This window comes from Delphinapterus leucas, chromosome 21, assembly GCF_059928025.1.
Source record: "Delphinapterus leucas isolate spDelLeu-1000000601 "Yukka" chromosome 21, BTC_Dleu_Yukka2, whole genome shotgun sequence".
Classification (NCBI taxonomy): Eukaryota; Metazoa; Chordata; class Mammalia; order Artiodactyla; family Monodontidae; genus Delphinapterus; species Delphinapterus leucas.
Window position 1 is genome coordinate 5,542,056 of NC_143149.1, and position 12,537 is coordinate 5,554,592.

The 12,537-nt window shown below is 42.6% G+C and overlaps 2 protein-coding genes across 2 annotated transcripts in view; one reads left to right on the forward strand and one right to left on the reverse strand.

Moving 5' to 3' along the window:
- The window catches only part of SPCS3 (signal peptidase complex subunit 3), a 19,018-nt gene extending 18,721 nt beyond the window's left edge, over positions 1 to 297 (reverse strand). The window contains exon 1 of the mRNA XM_089903564.1: positions 1 to 297. Coding sequence (XP_089759690.1) covers positions 1 to 143 — 143 coding nt within the window. The 5' untranslated portion in view covers positions 144 to 297.
- Positions 207 to 12,537, forward strand: part of ASB5 (ankyrin repeat and SOCS box containing 5) — an 89,809-nt gene continuing 77,478 nt past the window's right edge. The window contains exon 1 of the mRNA XM_022570810.3: positions 207 to 12,537. This exon is cut by the window's right edge and continues 25,768 nt beyond it. The gene's annotated coding sequence lies outside the window, so the exon portion shown is untranslated.

The following is a 12,537-nucleotide window of genomic DNA, read 5'->3' on the forward strand; positions in this document are numbered from 1 at the left end:
AGCATGATCCTCGAGACGTGCAGCCGCACCGGGACGCTCCGGTCTTTGAAGGCGGTGGTGATGAAACAGCCGAAGGTGAGCGCCGCCATCACGCTCAGCGAGAAGGCGAACAGCGAGTTCGCCCGCGACAGCACCGTGTTCATCGCGGCCGACGCCCCGAAACCCGCTCCCCACGCACACCCGGGACCCCGTTCCGGCCGCGGTCCACCTCTCTGCGAGCCGCGCCGCCTGCGCCGAGCGTTCCGGGGTGGGGGGAGTGGGGGCGCGCTGCCGCGGCCCCGCCTCCTTTCCGGTCCCCGGACGCGAGCGAGCGCGCGCGCTCCCGCCGCCTGGACACACCCACCAGCGGGCGGGACGCGCCGAACCGGAGAGCCGAAGCCGCGCGGGGGCCCGCCCCTCCTCGCGCGGCCTGGAGCCGCCACCAATCAGCGACCAGCAAGGGAGGGGCGGGGCTTCGCCGCGGAAGGCCCGCCTCCTGGGCGTTGACTTCCCCTCGTTCGGCCCGCGGCTCGCCCACCGTCCTTTCCCCGCCCTTACGGCAGGTGCTCTGGGGTTGCGGCTTTCTGGGTGCTTAGGTTCCGTCGATTTGCACTTTAAACCGGCAGGGGGGCCAGGTAGTTTGGTTTGTGTCCTGACGTGTCGCGTTTGGAAACAGAGCTTTAGAAAGCGCCGAGTCTTCCCCTTTGTCAAACCTGGTCAAAGTTAGAACCTCGGCTTTTTGGGAGGGCGTGGGAGCCGTTACTTTACTTTCCACGCCCAACCTTAGACCAGTTCCTATTAATGCTTTGCCTTCCAGCGGCCGCTAACGCTGTGTTAGCCGATAAGGATGCTGCTACCCGGTTTAAATAGTCCATTTAACAAGGTGTATCGGGGAGCTGAAAGGATGACCTCACTAGGTCCTTAGGATCAAAGGCCGTGGTGGCTGTGGAATGGCTATGTCGGACGAAGTATAATCTAAGTTTTATTTACATAAAATATTTAATATGTATCATATATAAAGAAGATATGTACTATAAAATACATAAACTTACAATTTAACATTAGCAAGCCCTCAATACATAATGGCCCTTAGGGGCCGTAGGGTTCATACAGTGCCAATCCCTGAGCTTAAATATACTGTCTGCCAACACCTTTGTTCCTTTTGCAATGAGGCTTTTTCGTACTTATAAAAATGGGATTCAGAGGGCCCAGTAATCCGCTGAATTTTTTTTTTTTTAATTCTCTGTCCGTAAGCCAGAAGAGTTTACGAACACCTGAGATACCTGCAAACCAGAAAGTGATGATATGATCCTGTTGCTGGCTTACGTTGTCTATCGTTGAGCCCTTGCTTCTTTGCATTATTCATTAATCACTCAGTTTTCATACAGCCATGCAGTTAGAATTATTACTAAGTGCCTACTGTTCGAGGTGGAGTTCTAGGCTTTGAGAGTACAGGACTAATAAGGCAAAGTCCCTGCTAAACTGGAGCAAAGCCAAGTAATGAAAAACGGATAAACTATGAACTAAGGAGAGATCCTTAGTTGAGTTAAAACCCTAAATTTTTATCTTCCAGGCAGCCAGAGGTTATTCAATAAAGCAACGATTTATTGAATACTTAGCACAGTGCATAAACAAAACAATTAGGTATTCTTATTATAGGATGACTTAGAGAAGGGATGCTTGTTGTTACAGGTGTTGATGTCCAAGGAGAGTATTCTAAAAGATACAGGACTTCAAGTATGGGTTTATGTAAGAGATACCCAGCAGCCTGGTCCAGCTGAACAATGTATGAATAAAGCATTAGGTGGAAAAGAGTCTGGAAAGGTATATTAAGGGCCTTTTGTAGAAAACCTGGCCAAGGAGTTAGGATCTTATATCACACAAAGTTACATGTTAAACAAGAGTGGCATCACTGAACAGACAGCCATTTATAAGTTACATGTAGAGAGTAAGTGCCTGATGTTGACCCCAAAGGGACAAAAAAAAGAAAGACCGATAGGGACATTTCAGAGTCAAAAATCTATGATTTAGCAGTTGCTTAGATAGGGGTGTGTGCAAAATATGGTGGAAAGTAGATTGTGAAAGCACAAGTGAAATTAATATTATTATGACATCATGGCTTGAACTTGAGTGACTGGGAGTTCCAAAAACACATGCAAGTCCATGATAGGAGCAGAATAGGGATGGGGTGGGGAATTCTCTTATTCTGTTGTAATTCTCCCATTGTTTCTTTGGATTGTCTAGATACTTAATCATACCATGTACATTAGAGAACACTTTACCTTTTCCTTTCCAGTTTTTAAATTTCTAATTGTATTTTCCATCACAGTAGCTAATATTTCTAACAAAATCCTCAATAATGGAGATAATTGGCATCCTTTCATTTCTCCAGCAAGTAAGATAGTGGCTTTGTTATGTAAGTGGTGTGTGTGTGTGTGTGTGTGTGTGTGTGTGTGTGTGTGTGTGTATCATATTGATATCTAGGAAATATCCATTAATTCCTTTTTTATTGAGAAGTGTTCTTTAACATGAATGAGTGTTGAATTATTTTCACATGTGTTTTCTGTATCTTTGGATGTGATCGCATAATTTTTCTCCCTAACTCTATGCCATAGACTGAATGTTTGTGACCCCACCCCCCAAATTCATATGTTGAAATCCTAACTCCCAGTGTGATGGTATTAAGAGATGGGACTTCCAGTAGGTGATCAGGTCATGAGGGTGGAGCCCTCATGAATAGGATGAGTGCCCTTCTAAAAGAGACCCCAGAGAGGTCCTTACCCCTTCCTTCATGTGGGGACTCAATGAGAAGACTGCCAGTCTATGAACCAGGAAGCCGGCTCTCACCAGACACTGAATCCACCGGCACCACGATCTTGGACTTCTGACCCTCCAGAACTGTGAGAAATGAGCTTCTGTTATTTATAAGCCACCCAGTCTATGGTAATTTGTTATAGCAGCCAGAACAAACTAAGACACTCTATTAATATGATGGATTATATGAACAGATTTCCTAATATTGAACCATTGCACATTCCTGGAATAAACTCCACTTGGTCATGATGAATTAATTTTTTTTTTTTTTGCGGTACGGGGGCCTCTCACTGTTGTGGCCTCTCCTGTTGTGGAGCACAGGCTCTGGACACGCAGGCTCAGCGGCCATGGCTCACGAGCCCAGCCACTCCACGGTATGTGGGATCTTCCCGGACCGGGACACGAACCCGTGGTCCCCTGCATCAGCAGGCGGACTCTCAACCACTGCGCCACCAGGGAAGCCCATGATGAATTAATTTTTAATATGATCTTGGGCTTTCTTTTCTAATTGTTCTTTTAAGTTTTTGCCATAAATATCCAAAAGTGAAATTGATCTGTGTTTTTCTTTTTTTGGTCGTAATATTATACTAAGATTAGAATATGAATTTGTAAGTTTTCCTTGTTTTTCTATGCACTAGGATATTTAAGTGGCACTTGGATTATCTGTTCTTTAAAAATTGGGTAGAAATCACCTTGAGATGCTACTCTTCTTTTTTGATGGTTATTGATTGTTCATTGTAATTACCTATATGTGTGCTTTCTCCCTTTTTAATTATTTTAATTAGTATTTTTTCTTTGTTGAATTTTTTCAAAGAACTTTTACATTTCCTAATTAAATCTACAGTTCTTTGTTTTCTTATTCATTAATTTTTGTTTTTAACATTATCAACTATTTCCATTCCACTTTTCCTTGGTTTTCTAGCTTTAAGGATTAGATATTTAATTGACATATTTTCGTTTTTATTGTTATGATAACGACTTTAGCTGTATCCTAAAATTTTTGATCAGTTGTGTTTAAATTTTGTATTTCTTTTCTGAGGGATAGCTTAATTGTGTGTGTGTGTGCGCGTGTGTGTGCATGCACGCACGAGCTACATTTCCAGGAGGAGGGACCTTTTTCCTTTTGATGGTTTTCAATTGATGTCTGATTTTATTTCATGTAGACAGAGAATGTTGTTTCTACTCTTTGGATTACTGAGGTCTTCTTTGTGGCCTAAAATGTCACTTTTGTGAATATTCAGTGTGCACTGGAAAAGGTTATGTATTTTCTGCTAATGGTATACAGAGCTTGCTATATATCTATGAGATCTATCTTATTGATTATGTTATCTGTGTCTTTTATATCCTTATTAATGTTTTGTTATCTTTGTTTTCTTGGATTGAGAGAGATGTGTTAAAGTCTCCAAATTATTGTGTTTTTGTCTGTTTCTCCTCTCATCTTTATACTTTCTGCTTTATACAATTTGTTAAGTAATAGTATGTCTTCGTTATGAATGGTGTCTTTAGCATCATAAAGTATTCTTCTTTTCCTCTTAATGCTTTTCGATCAGAGTTCTAGCTTCTCAAATGCCAAGATTGCATGGGAGGAAGTTGACGCTGTTATTTATCTAAAATAATACTGTAGACCTCAGTTAAGGTTTAGCACTTTTTGACTAAATGTCTTCTCCTCTTTGATAATTTCTACTGAGAACCTGATGGCAGTTATGAGAGGAACAGCTGGAGTGCTTTGTCAGCACTTGAATAAATAGGGAGTGGTCGACTGGGGAAGACATGCTTAGTTATATTTTCCAAGAGTAGGAAGAACCACAGGATAAAGGTAAAGTCTCCATCTTCTTATTTGCAAATAACTATTCTTCTGTAACACTGAGCCAAGAAGAAGGAAGAGGAGTGACTTAGGGAATACTTTAAATAAAGCTGTGTGCACATGGACAGTTAGGCTGTGGAAAAAGCAGATAAGCCTAAAGAGACAGCATTGTAATCACATATGCTATTGTTCGGGATGTGCAAAGTGCCCCAGAAGCACCAGGCTACCCAAGGAAGTTGCTGCAGTGGAGTGTGTTATAGGTCTGACCCACTGAGGACTCCCATTAGAACTATTTTTCATAAAGGGACTATAAATTATACTGTCCATCATGGAGAGTCATACATTTTTCTATCCCTTTCAATGTCCAGGACAGAACCTTGTACCTAGTAGATGCTCAGAAAATTCTAGTTGAATTGAGGTGCCCTGAATCCATAAACTATATTTTTGAAGAATTTTCACAGAAAAGATATACATGTCATACGCAAATAACAAGTATTTAAAGTATAAATTGGTAAAATGGTATCAAGTGAAAGCTCACTTGGATATGAAGGCTGAGGACAAATTGTAGAAGACTTGAATGCCAGGGTGATAAGTTTGAACATCACCCAGGAGACAGTTGGAACCTTTGGGAATTTTAGGTCATTTGAATATAAAGGCCATGGGGTCTCTAGGTAGATAAGTAATTTCTTAGGGAAGAATGAGTCTGCCAGCGGGTAGACCAGGTGAGAGATTATCGCAGTAGTTCAGACGTGAGATGATGAGCGTGTGAATCAAGGCGATGGCAGTGCAAATGCAGGGAAGGAGCAGATGCATCTGTGAATTTCCCTCCAATTTCATCCATAGCCTCTAGGTTTTTACTACATTGAGAGTATTTCCAAGGACTCTGGGAAATATCCATATCAAGTCATTCATCCCCAATTCCAGTCCTGGCACCAATTCACTGGCATTTCATGGATGCAGTTTCATGGAGGACTGTTTCACGGGTGAAGTCAGGAGATGTGAGACTCGTGGGTCAGAGACTAAGGACTTTGTTACTGGTGGCACAGCAAGCAGCCCGAGCATCACATTTGAATTGGTTCTTCTTGGCCTCCGAGTCCCTCGGGGGCGACCCAGAGGGCCCGGATGTCAGCTGTGCCCACACCATCTGCATTTTTGCTGAGGAATGTCAAGCTTGAGGAACGTACCCTTTTATTACAAGCAGTAAGCAGGGAGACATCACCTCCTCCCTCAAGGTTGCCCGCTGCAAATACAACTCGAGAGGTGGCCTGAGTAAAGAGAAGTCAGGGCTTTGCATGGTTGGCGTACCCAGCAAAACATGCGTGAACGCAGAGGTTCAAAGACTTCTCTCCCAGTGTGTGGATCCAAAAGCTGTATGTGTTTCAAATTGCGATAAATGACAAACAGCCTTCAAAAGGTGGTGCCCGTTTACCCTCCCAGGCACGGTTAACAACCATGGAGCTTTTGTTTTTTATGCTGAGCTGATTGCCAGTTTGCATTTCTGAATGTAAGGTTACAGATGAAATATGTTTATCGCTCATTAGTATTCTCTGTGAATTGCCTCTCCAAAATTGTCAGCCCCCTTTCTGCTGTGAAATGCTGTCTCTGCCACTTCCTTGATTTTTCTTGCCTGATTTTCAAGACCTCAGAGCTCTAAGTCCAGCCCACGTTGCCAAATTTGTCTCTGCAACACTCACCTTCTCCCCTAGCCCCCAGTGCCTTGATCTGTCAGACTCCTTGTGCCTTAACTCTCGTTCCCTTCACTTAGAACGCTCGCCCCTTCTATTCTCCCCCTCCACTTTCTTCCCATCTTTTAGCTTCCAACTCGGGCTTCCCTGCCTCTTCCAAATATTCCTTGACAAGTTCTACTTACCTAGATTTCACTGCTTTGAACTCTTTCAGAAACTTCTTTACATTAACCAAAATTTATAACTTAATTTTATGTTATAATGAATTTTTATGGTTATATCCTCTATGTCACCCATACCTCCTAGGTTTGATTGCATGGATCTATGACTTCTTTTATATCCTATATAGAGCCTCTTGGAGTACATATTATCATATGTGTATTTAACCAAACAGATAGCTTCAAAACTATTTTTTTCAAGATATTTGTTTGGTTAATGACTATTAAATAGACCATGCCAGTCTTATAATTCTAGCAGTTCTATTCCTATGCATTTCTTTAAAGAGAGAAAACCAGAAGAACAAAAGGCTTAAGCAGAAGGAAAACCACTTACTGGGCATTTGAGGGGACAAAGGACTATGTAATTTAAACAAAACAAAACAAAGCAAAACTTGTTGCTTTCAGGCCATTTTGTGTCTGTTAAAGTTTTTCCAAGCATGACTCCTATGACACTAAGGAAATTTAAGAATATGTTTCAATTTTTGTTAGAGTATGTACCTTTATTTTCCTTGATACTTACATGAAAATTACCCATTCAGCCCAGGGCCCTTGGAATGAAGCAAAGAAGCAAATGTTTCCACTCAGGAGGCTGTGGGGCTTTTATAAAGTTCATCATCAGCCCCTAGAACATTCCTCGAAGCAGCCGCTCTTCCATACTTTTGTCCTTCCATTGTTGTCACTCTTTGCATCTTGGCTCTGCACTCTGGGTCTTCGTTCCTGTCTCGGGCCCTCCTTTCTCAAGCTTGCTTTTTGAACCTAGCCTTTTGGTCCACTGTCTTTGGCCCACCTGTGTGCGCTGTTAGCCTGTGTGACAGATTAGCGCGTGGGTTCACAGCTGCCTGCCCCTCGTGCACAGGCCAGCATAGTTTATGGAGCCTCCTTGGTCGGGGCATGGTGGCTAATTGGAAATTATCCCAGAGACCCTTGGTTTCTGTGGAGCTAAATGTCACCCGCCCAAGGAAAATGAAAAGCAAGAAGTCCTTCCATATTCTCTAGACAATCAAAGACATCCGGAAGTTATTGGGATTCTTTGGATAGAATAGGCAATTAATATCCACCTTCTCTGCTCATAGCATCTAGACAGCTGTCCTTGCAGGGAAGTGAGAAGCTGCTCGTGAAGCTGTGGCATTCTCTTAGTTGGAGAGCCTGGTCAGCTTTTCTCTCTTCCTGGCCCCCTCAGACTCACCCAGAAACCCACTGTTCCAACTGTATCTCTAACACGCTAGACATCTGGCTACTGGAAAATCCAGCTTCTAATTTGTATCACTGCAATCACTGTGCACACATCCCAAGGAAGCTTGTCCCAGCTGAGGTAAAGGGGCCTGAGAAAGGGCTGTCAGCCTCAGGCCAGCTTTGGGGCATCAGGTCCTAGTATGGAGTTGGCCCAGTACCCTGCTATAATGAGTGCAGACCACCAAAGCTCTAAAGTAAGATCCAGAAATTCAGACCATGCCTGGTGAGGTTTATTACTTCTTGCTCCTTTGCGTTCTCTTTAGTATAGAAAAGTTTCTAGATACCCACTGGCAAACAAAGCCAGCTGCATCTGGGATGGATATAAACGGGAAAATAGTTATGGGAACTGTGTCGAAGGGTTAACCCAATAGGCCTGAGACTGCTGTGCTTAGAAGTGCCTGCTTGCAGGGTTGGCCCTTGGCTGGCATCTGGGGACTCGGCTGGTAAATGGTTCCCTGAACTAGTATAAAACTTCCCCTAAATGATAAAAGCGGCTTACTGTCCCTAGACTGTGGGTAGAACCAATGTGGTTCGTGCCACACCTGCTCTTCTTCTGAGAGTCTGGAATATTGGTACGTGCTAGGCAGAGGGTGACTTCATGACGATTCCCGTGTAGAAACCCTGGGCAGAGTCGAACGCCTCCCTGGTGGACAGCACTGCACATGTGGTCACGGTCCCCAGCTGGAGGAATTGAGCACATCCTGTGTGACTCCACGGGGCGGGGGGTCCTGGAAGTCTGGGCCTGGTTCCCCCAGATGGCTTCCCATGCACAGTTGCCCTCGGCTGATTGTGTTTTGTAATCCTTTCAGTGTCGTAAACCTTGGCTGTGAGCATGACTGTATAGTGAGTCCTGTGTGTCCTTCTAGAGAACCACCAAAACTGAGGGGACCCCGACACAAGGACTATCTCCCATGTCACGAATTTTCACATTTAGAAAGTCCTAAAGGATTTCTACCAACACATATGGAAACAGCCCCAGTCTGTTTTGTAAGGGGAGCTGCTGTCCTTGTCCGTGTTTTACCCTAAGTCCTGCACGTGCACTCGGTCTTGTGTTCCGGCCCGTGCTGCCCACACGCTCTGACCTACCGCACCGGGCACTTACCCCACCTGGCCTTCAGGTTCCCTGCCTTTGCCACTCTGCTCCCAGTGCCTGCCCTGGGCCCTGCTTGTCGTGCCAACTCATGCGAGCACAATTGACCTTGAATTACCTGCTCAGTCCTGATTTTCACAGTCTTTTGCCTCCTCTCGTGTCCACGGCATTGGATGGAGATGCTTTCGCTGCTGCTGCTTCATCATGAGCGATGCCGCGGCCTCGTCAGCCCATCTGGTCGCCCTGCAAGAGGAATGAATTAGGCAAACTCCACAATTCCAGCCAAGTTCATCATTCTCTGTGTGAACACATAGCACCTTCGTGCTCCTTATTTATGTGTGTAAAGCTGAAAAGAATTTAGAATCAATATATATATGTAACAGAGAAGGTTAGAAAACTCAGGGTAATACCTAAAACTGCTATTTTTTTCGGAGATTTTTTTTTTTTTTTAGCTACTGAGAATACCTTAAAAAGTTAAAAATCCATGTAGAACTCTATTATTCTGTCTTAGTAACTTACAAAAAAGGAATAAGGAAATATTTGAATTCTTTACACCCTTACTTTGCAAGGTCCATTCTGAGAAAAAAAATTGTTTCAAGAGAACTTATTAGATTTCAGCTTCTGGATGCTGGAGTATGTTCACATTTTTTGCACTGTTACATTTCTATGAACCCTTCTGTTGGAAGGAAGTAAAAAGTATCACTCAAGGGATGTGAATACACTACTAAAACTGGAATTCATGAAGCACAAATTCCGCTTCTGTGGTTTAATCGTGAATCATATTGCGTGAATCAGTTCATACGTGGATGATATTGTAGGAGCAGGTGGGGAAGCAAAGAACTCGTGACCTGGAATAAGACCTGTTAACAGACGCTGAGAAAAGGTCGTGCCACGTGCAATGACGCAACCGTATCAGCAGGCAAGACCCAGTGCCCCAGAGACAGCTGTGGTTCGGGTGACGATCAGCATACGGGATTTGAGTTGTACGTGAACCCTTTGCGTGTCTTTCTGCCCTTAGGCTGCTGATTTGTATAAGACACGTTTCACTACAAGTTATCGTATTTAGCAGTGACAACAGCAGCAGCGAAAGCATCTCCATCCAATGCCGTGGACACGAGAGGAGGCAAAAGACTGTGAAAATCAGGACTGAGCAGGTAATTCAAGGTCAATTGTGCTCGCGTGAGTTGGCACGACAAGCAGGGCCCAGGGCAGGCACTGGGAGCAGAGTGACAACCTTCCTGGGAAAGATCCCAAGTGATTCCTGACACCAAGTGATTCTTGACACCAAGATCCCTAGAAGAAAGTGGTGAAAGGTGTCTTCCTTCTTTCCTCAAACAAATATAAAGAAAAAGCAAAACTTCAGTCAATCTACAAACTACATTTCTTCACTTTCTATCTTCGTTGAGGCTTTGAACGTAGATATGGGTACAGAGAGGGACCCACATGACACTTGTACTTCTCTTTGGTTCAGAGGCTTACGGTGAACTTATAATTCTTCTACCGAGCCTAGAATTAATGTTTTTAAGGTAAGAATTATTTCTTATGTGTGTAACACCTTTGAAAATTTACTTAAAGGTTTAGGGAGAGAGTTGCTGGAATAAAACATGTAGATGATGGATATCTGAGAATATATCTTGATCATTTACATTAATTCTTAATGAAATAATTCCTGGTAAATCTTTTTTCTAAAGTTGGGTTTTCTAGCCACATAGCCTTGATGTATTACATGTACTCATTGGGCTTGATTTTCTGATTATAAGAGAAGCTTTGCAAAGCTGTACCCACATTTGCCCAGAACTGTTCTGGTTTAACCTTGTTGTACTTGAAAATTTGTGAGAGTATTTCATTTTCAAAAATGTCTTGGTTCATAATAAGTTCTAAGATTATGCTACAAACACAGCCGATGGTAAAGAATTTGGACTTTATTCTAAGTACAGTGGGATGCAGTCTTTTTGCTCATTTTGTGTTAGTACAGCTATAAGGATTTTACAGTTGTCTCACACTTTATCTTCTACCTACTCCCTTGTTTGTTCTTCTGCGTCAAGCTAGAAAAATTTTCCTGAATCACTCCTAAGGTCATCTAGCCGCAAAGAACAGATAAAAGCCCATTTCTGCCTTTCCTGGGCCACTTGACACTTCTACAAGATTACTTCTCTCTGCCTGGATTTCTAATCCTGCAATTCAATTACTGTGTAAGCAATCTTGCTATGTTGTTATAAACCATATCTCTATATTTCAAATATTCTTGCTTGTGGCACTTCTTTTCACATATTTTCTAATTTATTTTGAATGATCTTATAGCCATCCAGTCTGCTGAAAATTATTCTGCTGTCCGCTTTCTGACCATGGGCAGGTTATTGTACCTTTCCTTTGTAAAATGGAGCTATTAACACTACTACCTCATAGAGGTTATATTAGTCTAGGGCCGCCATAACAAAATACTACAGACTAGGTGGCTTCAACAACAGAAATTTATTTTCTCACAGTTTTGGAGGCTTTAAGTCCAAGATCAGCATGTGGTCAGTCAGGGTTTGTTTCTGGGGAGGCCTCTCTTCCTGGCTTGTAGACAGCCACCTTCTTGCTGTGTCCTCACATGGCCTTTTCCCTATGTGCCTGCAGAGAGAGAGCTCTCATGTCTCTTCCTCTTCTTAGAAGGACATCAGTCCTACTGGAGTAAGGCCCTTTATGACCTCACGTAACCTTTATTACTTCCTTATAAGCCGTATCTCCAAATACAGTTAGTTGCATTAGGGGTTAGAGCTTCAACATATGGTTTTGGGAGGAGACTCAATTCAGTTCATAACAGGAGTATTATGAGCAATAAATGAGATATTACATGGAAAGATACTTGGAGTAGAGTTTCATATTCTATATTTTGATAATTTTAGGATATACTGAAATACATAAGATATTTCTATATATTCTAAATTGATATAATAGTGCTCAATAAATGTTATCTGCTACTTTTATGTTTATTATTTGTTTTTGTTCTTGTCTGTCCCTAAGACTTAGCTCTTTTATTTCATCCCTGCCCTCCTCTCTAAGTCAATCTGTAGATCCAGGCTCTCAGCCATTGGGTCGATCATGTGCCAAACAGACTTTAATGAGTCGTTCTTCACCAAAATCAGTGATTCTCATGTGTAAAATTTGAAACTGCTGTTTACACTATCTACAGGAAAACAAAAACTTGGAATATGAGGTAGCTGCTTCAGTTGACCAGGGTGGAATGGGGCAGTATTATATACAAAATTAATTGCGAAGAAAACGGTATCTTTGACACAAGTCACACTAAGTATTATCTGAGAGAATAATTCAATACAAACAGTGATAACACTCATGATTCTTGTCCTGATCTGTTGACTCAGAAAAGAAAAAGGGTTTAATTTTTAGTGACTTAAGTACAGCTGATGCAATTATGATACATGCAATCTTGCTATTTTATTATCAACTGTATTCATCTCATTCATCACCTCTGGGTTTTAAATAGTAACTGCGCTCATAATGTAGTTAAATGCTGTATTAATTCTCCATCAGACATATTACAGATCCACTCCAAGTGCTAGACCAGATGTTCTAATGCCTTACAATGTGAAGCATCAGAGCCAAGGTAGTCAGGAACAGTGGTTCCCAAGTGTTGCCTCATCAATTGGCTGCAAAAGAATTATCCGAGATATTTGTTTAGATAAAGCTTTCTGGACCCACTGATTCAAAGCT